This window comes from Pithys albifrons, chromosome 27 (assembly GCF_047495875.1).
Source record: "Pithys albifrons albifrons isolate INPA30051 chromosome 27, PitAlb_v1, whole genome shotgun sequence".
NCBI lineage: Eukaryota > Metazoa > Chordata > Aves > Passeriformes > Thamnophilidae > Pithys > Pithys albifrons.
This window is the reverse complement of record NC_092484.1, coordinates 3,748,242-3,765,547: the sequence shown is the minus strand read 5'-3', so window position 1 is coordinate 3,765,547 and position 17,306 is coordinate 3,748,242. Positions and strand designations below refer to the sequence as shown.

The following is a 17,306-nucleotide window of genomic DNA, read 5'->3' as shown; positions in this document are numbered from 1 at the left end:
TTCTTCCCACCACCCCAGCCATGCTCCTCGGACTGACAGGTGAGTACCAGGGATGGTCAGGGGGCTGCAGTTTGGGGAGGTCTCTACTCCACATCATCATGGACATTCTGTTTTAAATGTCAAAGGCCAGGTTGAACAGGGCTTGGAGCACCCTAGTTTAGTGGAACATGCCCCTGCCATGGCAAGGGGGTTGGAGCAGAATGGTCTTTAAGGTTTCCTCCATACCAAACTAATCTAGAACTCTGTGATTCTTTGTTGCATCTGTGGATGGGAGATCGTGCACCAGGACTGGGCTGTCTGCAGCTCTGGGAGCCCAAATATCCCTGTTCCCATCACACCATCCCTGGCCACGCTGACCAAACACTCCTGATGGATGCTCAGCAGATGGCCCTGGATGGATCCTCACCCAGGTCCCTGCAGAGGCAGCTCCTGCTGCATCCCCTCCCCAGCCCACACTGCTCCAGATGCAGCCACCAAAATCCCGCTGAAGTAATTAATTAATTGCACACATGGAGGCGGGTGGCTGATTCCAACCCATCGATCGGCACATGGAAAAACGCCCGAGGTTTATGGATTATTTGCACACTTGTGACAGAGGGAACAGCCAGCCAGAGGGGTCAGGAGCTTGGGAATGCTGTCAGTGAGGTGGTGCTGGAGCCAGACTCGGCTCCCTGCCAGCTCGTGGAGTCCTTGACCCCACAGGGGAAGTGTCAGCAGGAGGTGAAGGGCCCTGTCTTGACCTGGATGTTGCCCCATCCTTTAGAAACAGGTCCAAGAGGAAGAACTCGCCTACATATGAGCGGGGCCTTCCTGTTTATAGCCAGGCTCTGCTCCACGGCGCCTGCTGTCTCGGGATGAGTCCTTGGGAATCCTGGTTTCTCACCAAGAGAGCTCCCAGCAGGCTGAATTTTGCTCTGATTAAAAATCAGATGCCTGCAGGGGTTTTTTTCCCCTGTCTGACATGGGTTTGATCAGTCCCAGTGCTGTCCTTCTGCAGTGACACTGCTCACTGTCACTGTCCCCATGGACACCTGTGTGCTGGGGTTACAGAACATCCCCCCTCACCTTCAAACCCCTTATTTCACTTGTCTCCAGTCCCTTCTGAAAAGAAGTTTTGGGGCTCTATTACTCAAGCCAAACCTGTATCCTCTTCCCCATCTTTTGGCTCTGATGTTATTGATTTGCATTTAGCTGTTATTTTTCCCCCTGTATGTGACTGTCACATTTGCACTGGCAGGGCTGATGGCAGAAGGTGGTCACTGGCTTCGCTACCCTCCTCTGGCTATGGGACCAACACCCCCAGCTCCACGGTCTCGGTAACATCGGCTTTCTCATGGCAGTAGATGATAAGAACCTAAAAGCCCTTGATTTTTGGTGAAATGCCTCCCAAGCCCTGTGGTGCCAGTCCCTAGGCAGCCCCACAGTTCCTAGAGGACCATGTGCTTTTTCCCAAATGGGCTATTAAGAAAGTCAGAGGGCTTGGCTAAGGGCTTACATTGTCCCTGAGCATTACAACATTCCTGGGAATTACAGCATCCCTGGGCTTTACAGAATCCCTGGGGTTACAGCATCCCTGGGGTTACAGCATCCCTGGGGTTACAGCATCCCTAAGGTTGCAGCATCCCTGGGAGTTACAGCATCCCTAGGGGTTAAAGCATCCCTGGGCTTTCCAGAATCCCTGGGGTTACAGCATCCCTGGGGTTACAGCATCCCTAAGGTTGCAGCATCCCTGGGAGTTACAGCATCCCTAGGGGTTAAAGCATCCCTGGGAATTACAGTATCCCTGGGCTTTACAGCATCCCTAAGGTTGCAGCATCCCTGGGGTTACAGCATCCCTGGGGTCACAGCATCCCTAAGGTTACAGATGTCACAGGGTGAGGGTGCTTGGGGCACATCCTGACCATGCAGGTGAATGGCCAGGCAGGAGCCACTTGGGATGCTGCAGATACAGGGGATGGAGCTCATGGATCTGGACTGAGATTGAGACTGGGATAATTTGGCATGGGACTGGGCAGTGCAGAGCTCCCTGAGGTTCTCTTCTCCATCTTCCACATTCCTAAGCACAGAGCATGCTGCATGTCATAATAATGCCAAGGTCATGGGTTCAATCCCCTGTGTGGGCCATTGACTTAAGAGTTGGACTCGATCATCCTTGTGGGTCCCCTCCAACTCAGAATAGTCTGTGTCACTACTTCCAGCCTCCTAAGAAGGTCCAAGGAATATTTTCCTCATGGGCTTACTGGTTTCAAAACAAAATCCACTGGGAGGAATGGATCCATCTCCTGACCTGCTGCCTCTCTCTCTCTCCCCCCAGTCATCTTCGTCCTCCCAGGAGCGCCTGCACCAGCTGCCATACCAGCCCACCCCTGATGAGCTGCATTTCCTTTCTAAGCATTTCCGCAGTACGGAGAGTGTCACGGACGAGGAGGGCCGGCACTCGCCCTGCCTGCGCCCCCGATCCAGGAGCCTCAGGTACAGCACATGCCCTGGCAGGGCACCCACGGTGCTGCCAGGCTGATGCACCAGGTGCTGGCACATCCAGCACATCCCCTGTCCTCCCATGAGCTGTTTCTGGTGGTCTCGCTCATGCTAAGCCTGTCCCAAGGTGTTGATCCTGATAACCCTTTGCAGGGAAGTGGAGGAACTTTGACTTGAGGTTGTAGATGTCCCATCCCTGGAAATATTCAGGGTCATGTTGGGTGGGGCTCTGAGCAACCTGGGCTAGTGGAAGGTGTCCCTGCCCATGGCAGGGTTAGACTAGATGAGCTTTAAAGGCCTCTTCTATCAAGAACTATTTCATGACCCCATGGAAATTAAGCTCTGCTTCTCAGCATCTCTGTGGCTGTTGGGACATGGCACTGCACTCCTGGCCAGCAGACAGCACCTGAGAGGGAGGTTTCCTGGGGCTGAAGCTGAAGAAAGTGGGATTTGTTCCAAAATAGTTGGTTTGCAGCATCTTGCTCATTTGTCTGAATGGTTTTGTTGGCAAGGAGGGGACCACCAAGCAGAAGCCCAAGTGTTAAAAGGTTCAAAATCCCATTTCGGAGCTTGGATCAGGAAATATCACCTTTGTTTGCTGGGGCTGGCCTTTGCCTCTGCAAAATAAACCATAAGGAGTGCAGATGAATGGGAATTTGTGGGCTGGAGAGAGGAAAATTTGGAGAGATCATCAAGCCAGTGACCAGAGGTTTGTGTGACCTGACCCTACAGATCTGCTGAGCTCCATGTTGCTGCACCAAAACCACATCCTGTGCCAGGAGCCACCCACATTTACAGTTGTCCAGCACCAAAAGCTTGTGCTTTTTGCAAGGGATGTTTTGGTTTAATTCTCTTTTCCCTCTGAAAAATCTCCCAACCATAGCCCTGCGTGTTGCCGGCTGAAGTTTCATTAAAATCAGATTAATTATCTGACAAAATTTTGTAGGTGGTGAGGTTTTTACCAAGGACATGCCAGCTCTGCAGCTAGGCTGGTGCTGGCAGTGAGAGGCCTGGGTCTGGTTTTAATCACCACATTTATGATTTTACAGACGTTAATGAGTTGCAGGCTGTTCCTGCTACTTGCTGTGCATAATGGGATCACCAGGAAGGGGCCTGGGACTGGCAGTGTTGGGTGAGGGCAGGAGAAAAGCCACGTTTAATGAAGGTTCCTGTGTCCACCACAGGGTTTGGTTGTTTATTTGTTTGCTGGTGAACTGCAAAAAGGGCAACGATGGCAAGAAATTGTGGGATCCAAAGGAAAGAAAGGATGAGCTTGTTCTTCAAAGCCAACTGTCTGATGGACCAGTCTCTCAGCTCTGGATTTTCAAGTGACTTGTGTTTGGAGACCTGGGTTTGCAGGAGGTTAACATTCCATGAACCACATCCCAGAGACCTTCAGATCCACCTGCGGTGGGAGAGATGCTGCTGGAAGTGCTGGCCCAAGGCTGGTGGCTGATGAGCTTTAACCACTTGGAAATCAGGAGTCAGGAGGAGAGAACAAATTGTTCTCCAGGGGTAGCAGCTATTTGCATATATGTAAATGACTTGAACCTCATAACAAAACTGGGTTTCTCCCTCCACAGCCCTGGACGGACGAGTGGAACGTTTGATAATGAGGTTGTGATGATGAACCATGTCTACAAGGAGAGGTTCCCCAAGGTAACTGCCAGGACTGGGGGGATGAGTGTGTTGGTGCCCCCATGGCATCCTGACGTCATCTTCCCCAGGACAACTTCTCTGTGCTGGAGCATGGAATGCATGGGGAGATACTGGGGAGTGTTGAAAGTGTTAGTGGGGAAACAGGGACCTACCTGTGGGTCTGCCTCATCACACAGGCAGGAGGAGCTCTCTGGAGACTTTGATGGAGCTTTGCCAGGCTGCTGGAAGCTGGGTCCTGGGTGGAGCTGTGCATGTGGGTGTTGGAGCTGCAGGAGGTGTCAGGATGAGATCCTGGCTGGCCAGACCCAGTGCAGGAGGTGGTAGGATGAGATCCTGTCTGACCAAATCCAGTGTAAGAGGTTGTGGAATGAGATCCCAGCTGGCCAGACCCAATGTAGGAGTGGTAGGATGAGATTCTGGCTCGCCAAACCCAATAGAGGAGGTGTCAGTGTGAGATCCTGTCTGACCAAATCCAGTGCAGGAGGTGATAGAATGAGATCTCGACTTGCCAAACACAATTAGGAGAGGGGAGAATGAGATTCCAGCTGGCCAAACCCAGTGTAGGAGTGGTAGGATGAGATTCTGGCTCACCAAACCCGATAGAGGAGGTGTCAGTGTGAGATCCTGGCTGGATGCAGTAGAATGAGATCCCAGCTGGCCAGACCCAATGAAGGAGTGGCAGGATGAGATCCTGGCTGGCCAGACCCAGTGCAGGAGGTGGTAGAATGAGATCCCCGCTTGCCAAACACAATTAGGAGAAGGTAGAATGAGATTCCAGCTGGCTAAACCCAGTGTAGGAGTGGCAGGATGAGATCCCAGCTGGCCAAACCCAGTGTAGGAGTGGTAGGATGAGATCCTGACTGGCCAAACCCAATGCATGGCATGGCTTATGTTCCTGGGCACCACCCTCCATTCTGCCTTGCAGGCCACAGCCCAGATGGAAGAGCGTCTGCAGGACACCATCACCAACTTCTCCCCGAGCAGCACTCTGCCCCTGGCAGACGGGGTGCTGGGCTTCATCCACCACCAGATCATCGAGCTGGCCCGTGACTGCCTGGCCAAGTCCCAGGGAGCTCTCATCACCTCCCGCTACTTCATGGAGCTGCAGGAGAAACTCGAGAAGATGCTCCGAGACGTGAGTACAAGGCAGTTCCCCGCCCAGTGCCATCTCCTGAGGCCACCAATACACCCCTGGCTTCTGTCTCCTCCCTGACAGGCTCAGGAGCGTTCGGAGAGCGAGGAGGTGAAGTTCATTGACCAGCTAGTGAGGAAGCTGCTGATCATCATCTCCCGTCCTGCTCGACTTCTGGAGTGCCTGGTAAGACAGATGTGTCTTGTCTTTCATGGTCCACTCCAGCCTGGAGGGGAGGCAAAGCCTCTGGGATGCCCCATCCCTGGAAGTGCCCAAGGCCAGGTTGGATGGGGCTTGGAACAACCTGGGCTGGTGGAAGGTGTCCCTGCCCATGGCAGGGGGTGGAATGAGATGGGCTTTCAGGTCTCTTCCAAGCCAAACCACTCTGATTTTCAGGGGTTTGGTTTTGGCTGATGTGCCAAATTTCTAAAGCACTTCTCTTCATGCTGTGGCTTCTCCAACTGGAAAAAGAAGCCATGGTGCAGTGTGCTGTTGGTGTGCTCTCCTTTGTTTTCCCTCCAAGGGCAACTCATGGAGCTACATTTTTTTCCATCACTCTTGACATGGGGAGTGATGGGGGAACGATGCACCCAGGGTGTATCCCCAATTACAGGTGTCACCTGCAAGGCCTAGAGAGTTCTAATTTTGCAAAATCTCTCTCCTCAATTGTTCTTGGCTCTCACCATGCAGGAGTTTGACCCAGAGGAGTTTTACCATCTCCTGGAAGCTGCAGAAGGACATGCCAAAGTTGGCCAGGGAATAAAAACTGACATTCCCCGATACATCATCAGCCAACTGGGGCTCGTCAAGGACCCACTGGAGGGTAAGAAAACACTTGGATTGGTTGCTCTGAGGTCTGCAGTGAGATTTGGCCTCCCAGTTTGACCATTGGTGAGTGTGAAAGATTACTGGGATGTGGCAGGGGGACCTGTAGGGCTGAGCTGGTGTCATGGCAGGGGGGTCACAGCAGGACCAGGATGATGTCCAAGTCCTCCTGGCCAGCCCCACATCCCTTGTTATTGCTTCTAACACGTTCAGCAAAGCAGATTAAGCTCAAAAACATTTAATCCATGGCCGTGGTGGGGAACCATAATCCCCAGGGAACACAGGAATGACTATCAAAAAAAGAATTATATAAATGTTTAACCTCATGTTGAACCTCTTAACGTCATGACCTGAATTTCTCCATACAATGGCTCGAGCAAAGCATGTGGCTAAATCCCCACAGGATCTCCAAGTTTGGAGAGGGAGTAGTTGGGGAGGGGGTGATTTTGGTGGGGGTCTTGAGCATGAAGAAAATGAAAACCATCCCTGTCATCTGCAGAAATGGGCCAACTGGATCACTTTGATAGCGGGAACACCATCACGCCAGAGAATGACGATGCCGGTGAGGTGAGTGTGGTCCTTCCTACCTGTGGGTCCCATCTGCTGCCTCCAGCCTTCTCCTGCCTCACTCCACTCCAGAGCTCCTTGCAGCTGCTCCTCTGCTGTCCTAGACTGGGATATGTTAATTTGGGTTGTCCCCAAGGGTGACTGATGGATTCAAGGGTAATATCTCACAGTCCCTTGTCTGGTTTCTTGAGTGGACAGAGCTCTTGATCTGCAGAGTCTTGGGCTTCTGGTTTGGGGTTTGTGGCTGGAAAGGGCTCTGGCAGCAAGAAGCACTTGAAGGTGATACCTGATGGTGCTGGGTGAATTCCTGCCTGCAATTCAGAGCACTGGAACGTTGGGAAGTGTTAAAAACCTCTATGTCTTCCTCAGAGCCAGCCTTCAGTCACGGCTCCGCGGAGGAAACCCTGCGAGGGCGACTTTGAGACCATCAAGCTGATCAGCAACGGGGCTTATGGGTGAGCTGGGAAGTTCCCATCACTTACCTCCATCCACAAACCACTCCTAAGTCCTCCCTGTCCAAACTCTGGTGCTGTGTGGTCAGTCGTGGTGGCTGGAGGATGTGTTTGAGGTGCACCATCTCACTGTCTCTAGGGCTGTGTATCTGGTGAGGCACAGGGAGACGCGGCAGCGCTTCGCCCTGAAGAAAATCAACAAGCAGAACCTTATCCTGAGGAACCAGATCCAGCAGGTGTTCGTGGAGAGGGACATCCTCACCTTTGCAGAGAACCCCTTCGTGGTCAGCATGTTCTGCTCCTTTGAGACAAAACGACACCTCTGCATGGTGATGGAGTACGTGGAAGGTGAGAACAGGGGCTGGGCGGTGTGGTGGAGAAGGGGAGGATATCAGTGTCTGGGCATGGAGGACACCACCTGGACATCTCCTGCCCTGCTTTGCTCCAGGGAGCAGAGGGAAGCATGGGGAGATGCTTTTGTGATCCTGAGTCTCACCTTGATGAAGGTGGTGGCCATCGTCCCCTAGGAGAGCATTTGTGCCCTGTGGCCAGGGATCATCTGCTCTGAGGAAGGATGTGAGGGTCTGACTGGGAGCCTGCTGGGCCTGCTGACCTCCCTGCCTTCTCTGAGCCCCCTGTGTCCCCACAGGGGGGGACTGTGCCACGTTGCTGAAGAACATGGGCCCGCTGCCTGTCGACATGGCCAAGATGTACTTTGCCGAGACTGTTCTCGCGCTGGAGTATCTCCACAACTACGGCATCGTCCACCGGGACCTCAAACCTGACAAGTGAGGACATGGGTCAGGTCTGAGCAAGGGTGGGGTTGGGTTTGGTTGGGGAAGGGAAAACCAAGAGAATAGGGCAGAATGAGGTAATAGATTTTGGTGTCCAAAGTCCTGGTTCTGTGCTGTTGCCCCAGAACCAGAGGTCCCAGGGTGCAGCTGGTCCTTCTCAGGTCTCCCCAGAAGCAAACAGCAGCACTGTGGGGTGTTTGTCTTCTCTTGCAGTTTGCTCATCACTTCCATGGGCCACATAAAGCTGACAGACTTTGGTCTGTCAAAGATTGGCCTGATGAACATGACCACGAACCTCTACGAAGGGCACATGGAGAAGGACACTCGGGAGTTCATGGACAAGCAGGTACGAGGTCCTGCTCCACATGGCTGACCTGCTGTCACGGGGGACCAGGAAAGCCTTGGGACTTGTTGCAAACATCGCTGCAGAGGTGTCAGCCACTGCTCCTCACACAGGTGTGTGGCACCCCGGAGTACATCGCCCCAGAAGTCATCCTCATCCAGGGCTACGGGAAGCCCGTGGACTGGTGGGCCATGGGCATCATCCTCTATGAGTTCCTGGTGGGCTGTGTCCCCTTCTTCGGAGACACCCCCGAGGAGCTCTTCGGGCAGGTCATCAGTGGTGAGTGTCAGTGGCAGGTTTGCTCCTCGGCTCGCTCTTCCCAGCAGCCATGGCTGGTCCTTAACACACAGGGAGCTTCTGCTCCTCGACTTGCTCTTCCCAGCAGCCATGGCTGGTCCTTAACACACGGGGAGCTTCTGCTCCTCGACTTGCTCTTCCCAGCAGCCATGGCTGGTCCTTAACACACAGGGAGCTTCTGCTCCTCGACTTGCTCTTCCCAGCAGCCATGGCTGGTCCTTAACACACAGGGAGCTTCATTCCTTCCTGTCATACTTGGGTGAGCCATGAGGGGGTTCCTCGAGCTTTGATTTCCCACTTTGGGATGATGCTCTACCTGCTGCACTTCCCACAGGACTTTCCTGTTGCCCAGAAGTGTCCAAACCCTTCCAGCCACTCCAAAGTACTTCTCTTTTTATCTTGCAGATGAAATTATGTGGCCAGAAGGGGACGAGGCCCTTCCTGCTGATGCCCAGGACCTGATCACGCGGTTGCTGAGACAGTGTCCCCTCGAGCGCTTGGGCACTGGTATGTGTGTGCCAGCCCCTGGGTGGCTCTCAAGGGATAACCTGGCACCCTGATTCTGATCCAGCTTGTGTGGCTTTGAGCCCAGAGCATGTCCTGACACGTTGAGGGTGCTGGGAGGAGGTGTCCTGCTCAGGGTTCACCTCGGGAAGGCTTCACAGGGCTCTCGTCCATCCTGCTTAAGCCTCTGCATGGAGATTGTGCCATTCAGGGTGGGAGCAGGAGCATCTCAGATCCTGCCCCATCCCCCTGATGTGGGTTTCTCTGCCTGGCAGGAGGTGCACACGAGGTGAAGCACCACTCCTTCTTCCTCCACCTGGACTGGAACGGGCTGCTGCGGCAGAAGGCTGAGTTCATCCCCCAGCTGGAGTCGGAGGACGACACCAGCTACTTTGACAGTGAGGCCAAATCCAACCCTTTCCCCCCTCTGCCAATCCACTATCCCACCATCCACAGGTGTTCCTGTGGGAGATGAAAATCTCCTGGGTGAAGCTGGTCCCTTTACAACTGAAGTCACAGAACAGATGGAATCCTCTTTCCAGACTGCTCACCCTCACCAGCTTTCTGCCCCTGGGACTCCCCTGGGATTTGGGACTGGGCTGTCCCCCCATGGGGCTGGGTGTCACTGCAGGCAGAATGTAGGTGTTGTAGGCAGGGTGACAGCCCTGCCCACTCTGGCTCTTGCTTTCAGCTCGCTCCGAGCGGTATCGCCACTTGGATTCGGAGGATGAGGAAACGAATGATGAGGAATCATCGGTGGAGATTGGGCAGTTCTCCTCCTGCTCCCACCGCTTCAGCAAGGTGCTCCAGTCCCTCCTCCAGCATCCAGAATGCTTTGGCACTGCAACCAGTGTGGTTGTGCTGTGCATCAGTGTCTCAGCTGACACTAGAGCACCTGGATTCCCAAATTTCTGCTCCTTGCTGATGGCTCCTCTCCTCCTCAGGTGTACAGCAGCTCGGAATTCCTGGCGGTCAACTCCACCCTCAGCCTCTCATCCTCCGACCGGAGCCACTGCGATGAGAAAGAGGAGCGATGGGACCGGCACTCGGGAGACGAGGACAGGAGCCGGCCAGCGGGCACTGAGCCCCGGTGTGTTGTGGGATGGGGCATGGGGTGGGCTTCTCCTGGTACTGAGGGTTTGTGCCAGCACCGAGGCTTTGTGCCAGCACTGAGGCTTTGTGCTGGGACCAAGGGTTTGTGCCAAAATCAAGGGTTTGTGCTGGTGCCAAGGTTTTGTTCTGGTGCCAAGGGTTTGTACCACCATTAAGGCTTTTTGGTGGAACTAAGGATTTGCAGAGGGGTCAGTGGGATATGTCCTGGCGTGCTGCAGCATCCCAGTGCCATCCCCCTCACCAATCTTTGGTAGTCCTGAGCCCTCCTCTTGCTATGCAGGCTCCGCTCCTGGACATCCTGCAGCTCCACACCATACACCTCCCGGCACGAGCGAAGCCACAGCCCCACTGTGCTGCCCAGCACCCTCAGCCTGGACACCATGCCCAAGTTTGCCTTCTCCTCAGAGGATGAGAGCCCCTGTGTGGCCTCCTCCAAGCCAGAGAGACCCAAGTTTGTGGTGGGAGAGCCCGAGGTGGGGACTGGCAGCGCGGTGAAGCAGTCGGCGTTATCCGGTGCGTAGGCTGTGGGAACTGGTGGGATGTTCCAGGACCAGCTGTGGTCCTGCAAGGCATGGACTTCTCCACATCCTCAAGCTCTCCCTCCTCTCCTCTGTGCAGCTGATCTTGTCAGCCTGAACCGCATCCGCCTCCGGAGCAACAGCACTGGCACCAAAAACGCAACTCCCCGGAGCCTGGAGCCAAGTGGGGGCCGCCGGCTGAGCACCCAGAAGGATATGCCAGAGAGACAGAGAGCCGCGCTGGGCAGCCGTGTGCCCAAATCTGCCTCCGTCTCAGCCCTGTCCCTCATCATCACATCAGGTCTGTGTGCTGCCTGGTTTATCCTGGTGGACGGCGGTTGCTGCGTGGTTTTCCCAGGCTGAGCCGGCTTTTCCTGCTTGCAGATGACTTTGGTGGTGGTGCCCTGATGAGCCCCATCTCCCCCCACTCCCTCTCATCCAACCCCTCTTCCCGTGACTCGTCCCCAAGCCGGGACTCATCCCTCGCCATCACCAGCCTTCGGCCGCCCATCATCATCCACAGCTCGGGGAAGAAGTACGGCTTCACCCTGAGGGCCATCCGTGTCTACATGGGCGACAGCGACGTCTACACTGTCCACCACATGGTCTGGGTATGTGTGGGGAGGCACTGGTGGTGCCAGACATGGTATCTCCAAGTGGGAAAACCCCAGGAATAAAACCCTTCTCTTCTGACTGCAGAGTGTGGAAGAGGGGAGCCCTGCGCAGGAGGCAGGGCTGAGAGCAGGTGATCTCATCACACACGTGAACGGAGAGTCCGTGCTGGGTTTGGTTCACCGGGATGTCGTGGAGCTGCTGCTCAAGGTGGGTGTCCAGAGCTGCTCTGCCCACCTGGGACCAGGACATCAATTCAGCAGCTCCCTGGCATGGCCTCTGCTGGCAGCTGAGGGAGGAGCTGGTTCAGATCCACTCTTGCAGTGCTTATTTTTCCATCCCTCAGAGTGGGAATAAAGTGGCCCTGCGCACCACGGCCCTGGAGAACACCTCCATCAAAATTGGTCCCGCACGGAAAAACAGCTCTAAGACCAGGATGGCACGGAGGAGCAAGAAGAGCAGGAAAAGGGATGGCCAGGACAGGTGGGTAGAACTGGGGCGGGATAAAATGGATAAAGTTTGTCCTGGTATGTTCCATACCAAGTTGATCACAGATGCTCTGGATATGCCATACTGAGGTGTCCATTGGCATGTGGTCCTGCCAGCACTGGGTTGGATGCTCTGGATCTGGCATACCAGGATGTCCAGAAAGGTCCAGTCCTTCTGGCATTGGGTTGGCAGGCTTGAGGCTTCACGGAGAAGCTAAAGTTATTCTTGTCCCCTGCAGCAGGAGAAAATCCCTTTTCAAGAAGATCTCCAAGCAGTCGTCGGTCCTGCACACCAGTCGCAGCTTCTCCTCTGGTCTCCATCACTCACTGTCCTCCAGTGAGAGCCTCCCAGAGTCCCCCACCCACAGCCTGTCCCCAGGCCCCACAACGCCCTGCAGGAGCCCTGCTCCCGACCTGCCCTCAGGTACCCCACCCCATGGCGAGGGGGCATCATGTGGGATTGGGCAGGGTGGGATGCCATGTGTCCCTCGGGGATGCCGTGCGTCCCTCCCTCCCTACAGTGACCTGTTTCTCTTTGTGTGGCAGATGCTGTGTCCCCACAGAGCACCTCTCCCTCCTCCAGCAGCCCGACGTCACCCGCTGGCCACGTGCGCCCCAGCTCCCTGCACGGGCTGGCCCCAAAGCTGGGTGGGCAACGCTACAAAGTGGGGCGTCGCAAATCCACCAGCAGCATCCCCCCCTCGCCCCTCGCCTGCACCCCTTCCTCCCAGCGCCCGCCTTCTCCCCAGCGCTCCCCATCTCCGCTCCCTGGGTACCCCAAGACCCCCCATTCCTTCCAGGGCAAGACGCTGTCCCCCCCCACCATCGTCCGGCAGAGCTCCCGCCCCCGCAGCGCCGACTGCCCCCGCTCCCCCCTCCTCAAGCGCGTCCAGTCGGCCGAGAAGATCGTCACCATCCTGGCCGAGAAGAAAAGCTGCGGCGGCCGCAAACTGGGGCTGGAGATGTCCCCGATGGATGGGGAGGCCATCGGGGAGGGAGAAGCGCTGACGTACCCTGTGGAGCACGGTTATCACCCCGCCAGCTCCCGGCTCGGGGACAGGCACGACCGGGACCAGGAGATGGTGGTGATGCGGCGCTTGAACCTCTCCGAGCGCCGGGACTCCTTCAAGAAGCAAGAGGCGGTTCAAGAAGTGAGTTTTGACGAGCCAGAAACGGCGCCGGGAGGCGAAGACGGCGGGAAGAGCGAAGACCCGGCTCTGCAGGGCGGTGGCACGGCCGGCGCGGAGCCGCAGCCGAAGCCCAAGCCCAGCCCGGTGCCGCAGATCGCCGTGCAGGGCTCCGAGAGCGACGAGCAGGAGCCGGCGGTGGCCGAGTGGGAGTGCCAGGGCTCCTACCCCATCGGCAGCGCCGAGCAGCCGGACGGCAGGGGCTGCGTGCCGTGGTGGGATGGGTGTGAGCACCGGCAGCGTGGCTCCCAGCAGCATCGGAACTGCGGGCAGGGATCCACGGGCCGCCGGGAAGCAGCGCCAGCACGGGGCCAGGAGCCGCCGGGGGCTCATCTGCCGGCGCCCCGGGGCACCACATGGAGCGGGGCCAAGCACACATGAGCCCCACGCCGGCACCAGAGGTGGTTCAGGCTCCCCTCGGCATCCCACCGCCCCCCGGAAAACTCCGTCCCGCGCAGCATATCCATGAGAGAAACATCCCTGGAGCCACTCTGGGCGTTGGCGCTGGCCGGGCACTTCGCCCCCTTTTCCCCCCGAAGGCTTTTTGTACTCCCTGAAAGATGCTCATATTTTTATAGAGATGCAGGAGCTTTTCTGTCGGTGGAGTTTCCCCGGCTGGGCCCCAACCTCTGTGTACAGAAAAGGACTCGATGCAAATATTCCTTAATTAATTTATTACTTTTTATAAGCTAAACGGGCAGTGCAGGACTGTCACAGGGTCCAACCCAGCTCTGGGATTGCCAGCCTTTTCCGTGTGTCTCCCAGCTGGATCACACCCTGTTTTCTAACCTTGAAAAGACCCACTCACTTTCCCCTACTTCCTAACTTCAGTTTTAACTGGAAACACCCCAAATCTCCTAAGAACTCCCTGTTTGGGGGATAATCCTAATATTTAAAATTAAACCAAACCCACAAACCCACAGCAACGTCCCCAAACGCTGGTGCTCCGGGCTGGGATGCAGAGGGGGGATTTTATTTTCATATGGATCATGAGATAATGAACATATGGGTCATTTTATAAACATACAGTGGATGCAAAGGGTTTAACTATTTTATTGGAGCCTTTTGGAGCCACCTGGCTCTGTTGGTCCTTCCAGGGGGGGAAATAGAGACATCCCCACAGGGTCAGCAACTGGATGTGAATATTAATGGGATTTTTAGCATCAGTTTTTGCTCTTTGAATTTATCTACCACCAAATCCCTTGCTGTTGGTTGGTCACTGCATAGACAACCAAGAAATCCCAACTTCTCTTTTTAAAAACAAACCCACCCCAGCCCTGTGAGCGCCTGTGCCTCTGTAATTTGGGAATTTCAGCCCCTTCTTTCCCTCCCTGCCCTGTCGCTCTTTATCCGACGAAACTACAGCTCGGCCCAGCATTTCTCCCCCATTTCTACCATTTTCTAGGATATAAACGTTTCCATTCGTTAATGCATGTTCTGGTTTCCCCCTCTCCGCTGTGGTTTGCTGCCCCAGTGCTGGCAATGGGGGCACCGTGCCCGGTTTGCCACCAGGTGTCACCTGGGGCTGCGTGTGGGGTTATTTTGTGCACGTGTGGTTTGTGCCAGGCTCCGTATCCCGCTTTTCCCGTTGAACTGGTGCCGTTTATCCCTATAAAAACGGGTAACCAGAGCTGCTCCGTGTTTCCTTTGCTTCTCTCCACTGTCTGTAGGAAGGTCTCGAGAAAGCAGCAGGATTTTGGGGGCACATGGGGCACCCCCTGCCCGCTGGCACCGCGGGGAGGGGTGTTTGGCTGTGCACGGGGTACGGTGGGAACAGGATATATATTTTTTTTTTATGGACAATGTCTCAAAAGCCAAGGGGGTCTGTGTCTTCCTGCCCAGCGCCCGGCTCTGTTCGTACCTTTATGTTGGAAGTTTTATGTTGGATTAAAATTGTCCCTCGCTCTTGAGTGTGGTGTCCAGAGTTGGGGGTGGGATCGGCGCTGCTGGCACCAGGGGGCTGGGTTAAGGTTAGGCTTACGTTTAGGTTTAGGCTTAGGTTTAGGGTGGTGGCAAGGGGTGAACGGGCCTGGTGGGGGCCAGAGCTGCCCCAGCACAGGCAGGAGGGCTGGGGATATGGCTGTGCCAGTGGCACCAGCACAGCTGGCACCCAGCCTGGCTCCAACATTGTGCCCTGGCTGTGGGTGCCCAGTGCAGTGCCCAGTCCCCTGTGCAATGTCCAGTGCCCAGTGCAGTGCCCAGTCCCCCATGCAGTGCCCAGTGCAGTGCCCTGAGTCACCCACTGCCCTGTGCTGTGCCTGGAGCTGTGCCCCGTACCCAGGGCAGTGCCAGAGCCCAGAGCAATGTCCCTGATCCTCAGGACAATTCCAGCACCCAGGGCAGTGTCCCAGATCCTCGGGGCAGTGCCAGTGCCCAGAGCAGTGCCCTAGTCCCCTGGGCCAGTGCCCAGTGCCTTGAGCAGTGTCCCAATCCCCAAGGACAGTCCCAGTGCCCAGAGCAGTGCCCCAGTCCCTCAGGACAGTCCCAGTGCCCAGAGCAGTGTCCCAGACCCCCAGGACAGTCCCAGTGCCCAGAGCAGTGCCCCAGACCCCCAGAGCAGTGCCAGTACCTAGAGCAGTGTCCCAGTCCCTCAGGACAGTCCCAGTGCCCAGAGCAGTGTCCCAGTCCCCCAGGACAGTCCCAGTGCCCAGAGCAGTGCCCCAGTTCCCCAGTACAGTCCCAGTGCCCAGAGCAGTGTCCCAGTCCCTCAGGACAGTCCCAGTGCCCAGAGCAGTGTCCCAGTTCCCCAGGACAGTTCCAGTGCCCAGAGCAGTGTCCCAGTCCCTCAGGACAGTCCCAGTGCCCAGAGCAGTGTCCCAGTCCCCCAGTACAGTCCCAGTGCCCAGAGCAGTGTCCCAGTCTCCCGGTACAGTCCCAGTGCCCAGAGCAGTGTCCCAGTCCCTCAGGACAGTCCCAGTGCCCAGAGCAGTGTCCCAGTCCCCCAGTACAGTCCCAGTGCCCAGAGCAGTGTCCCAGTTCCCCAGGACAGTCCCAGTGCCCAGAGCAGTGTCCCAGTCCCCCAGTACAGTCCCAGTGCCCAGAGCAGTATTCCAGACCCCCAGGACAGTCCCAGTGCCGTGATGTGTGTCCAGGGTAGTGTCCCGTGCTTGGTGCCAAGTCCCATTCCCAGGTCTGTGCCCTGTGCCCTGTGCAGTGCCCGGTGGCCTTGCCCAATGCCCCGTTCCCAGGACCGTGTCCCATGTTCAGTTCCCAGTGCAATCCCAGTACAATGCCGGTGCTATCCTGGTACAATCCTGGTGCTATCCCACTAAAATCCTCGTTCAGCCCTGCTGCTATCCTGGCTCAATCCCAGTACTATCCTGGTACGATCCCGGTTCAATCCTGGTACTATTCCTGTACAATCCCGGTGCTATCCTGGTTCAATCCCGGTCCAATCCCCGTTCATTCCCGGTGCTATCCCAGTTCAATCCTGGTACTATCCTGGTGCTATCCCGGTTCAATCCCGATGCTATCTCGGTTCAGCCCCAGTGCTATCCCTGTTCAATCCTGGTGCTATCCCCGTTCAATTCCAGTGCTATCTGGTTCAATCCCTGTCCAATCCCGGTGCTATCCCGGTCCAATCCCCGTTCATTCCTGGTGCTATCCCCGTTCAATGCCGGTTCAATCCCGGTCCAATCCCTGTTCATTCCCGGTGCTATCCCTGTCCAATCCCCGTGCTGTCCGGTTCAATCCCCATTCATTCCCGGTGCTATCCCAGTTCAATCCCCGTTCATTCCCGGTGCTATCCCGTTCAATCCCGGTCCAAGCCCGGTGCTATCCCTGTCCAATTCCGGCGCTATGCGGTTCAATCCCCGTTCATTCCCGGTGCTATCCCGGTCCAATCCCCGTTCATTCCCGGTGCTATCCCGGTCCATTCCCGGCGCTATCTCGGTCCAATCGCGGTGCTGTCCGGTTCAATCCCCGTTCATTCCCGGTGCTATCCTCGTTCAATCCCGGTCCAATCCCGGTGCTGTCCGGTCCAATCCCCGTTCATTCCCGCTGCTATCCCGGTTCAATCCCGGTTCATTCCCGCTGCTATCCCGGTCCAATCCCGGCGCAGCGCTCGCCTCGCTGTCCCGTGTCGCCGGCAGGGGGCGCTGCTGTGCTCTCGGGCCCCTTCGGCTGTTTCCGGAGCGGCGCGCGGGGGCGGGGCCAGCGGGGGGCGGGGCCAGCAGGGGGCGGGGCCGGCGACTTCGGGCAGTTCCGTCGTCTCTCGTCTGTTTCCGAAACGAGTTCGGTGAGTTCCGTTATCTCTCGGCTATTTCCGGATCACTTCGGGCAATTCCGGCCTCTCTCGGCTGTTTCCGGGGCGTGTTCGGGGCTGTCCTCCCCCTCTC

At 56.3% G+C, this 17,306-nt stretch overlaps 1 protein-coding gene across 6 annotated transcripts in view; it reads left to right on the top strand.

Moving 5' to 3' along the window:
* MAST3 (microtubule associated serine/threonine kinase 3) overlaps positions 1 to 14,879 on the top strand; it is a 31,427-nt gene extending 16,548 nt beyond the window's left edge. For 4 of the 6 annotated variants that reach the window (XM_071577880.1, XM_071577881.1, XM_071577876.1 and 1 more), the window contains 24 exons: positions 19 to 39; positions 1,238 to 1,316; positions 2,315 to 2,472; positions 4,062 to 4,137; positions 5,063 to 5,272; positions 5,354 to 5,455; positions 5,960 to 6,092; positions 6,594 to 6,661; positions 7,031 to 7,116; positions 7,253 to 7,461; positions 7,763 to 7,901; positions 8,121 to 8,253; positions 8,364 to 8,529; positions 8,953 to 9,054; positions 9,327 to 9,449; positions 9,743 to 9,852; positions 9,996 to 10,141; positions 10,445 to 10,677; positions 10,783 to 10,983; positions 11,067 to 11,293; positions 11,382 to 11,504; positions 11,641 to 11,777; positions 12,022 to 12,206; positions 12,329 to 14,879. In XM_071577880.1, the coding sequence (XP_071433981.1) occupies positions 19 to 39; positions 1,238 to 1,316; positions 2,315 to 2,472; positions 4,062 to 4,137; positions 5,063 to 5,272; positions 5,354 to 5,455; positions 5,960 to 6,092; positions 6,594 to 6,661; positions 7,031 to 7,116; positions 7,253 to 7,461; positions 7,763 to 7,901; positions 8,121 to 8,253; positions 8,364 to 8,529; positions 8,953 to 9,054; positions 9,327 to 9,449; positions 9,743 to 9,852; positions 9,996 to 10,141; positions 10,445 to 10,677; positions 10,783 to 10,983; positions 11,067 to 11,293; positions 11,382 to 11,504; positions 11,641 to 11,777; positions 12,022 to 12,206; positions 12,329 to 13,350 (4,189 nt within the window). In that variant the 3' untranslated portion in view covers positions 13,351 to 14,879. The remainder of the gene's footprint in view (positions 1 to 18; positions 40 to 1,237; positions 1,317 to 2,314; positions 2,473 to 4,061; positions 4,138 to 5,062; positions 5,273 to 5,353; positions 5,456 to 5,959; positions 6,093 to 6,593; positions 6,662 to 7,030; positions 7,117 to 7,252; positions 7,462 to 7,762; positions 7,902 to 8,120; positions 8,254 to 8,363; positions 8,530 to 8,952; positions 9,055 to 9,326; positions 9,450 to 9,742; positions 9,853 to 9,995; positions 10,142 to 10,444; positions 10,678 to 10,782; positions 10,984 to 11,066; positions 11,294 to 11,381; positions 11,505 to 11,640; positions 11,778 to 12,021; positions 12,207 to 12,328) is intronic. The other 2 variants (XM_071577877.1, XM_071577879.1) reach the window with 1 other exon arrangement.
* Positions 14,880 to 17,306: the final 2,427 nt, after the last annotated feature.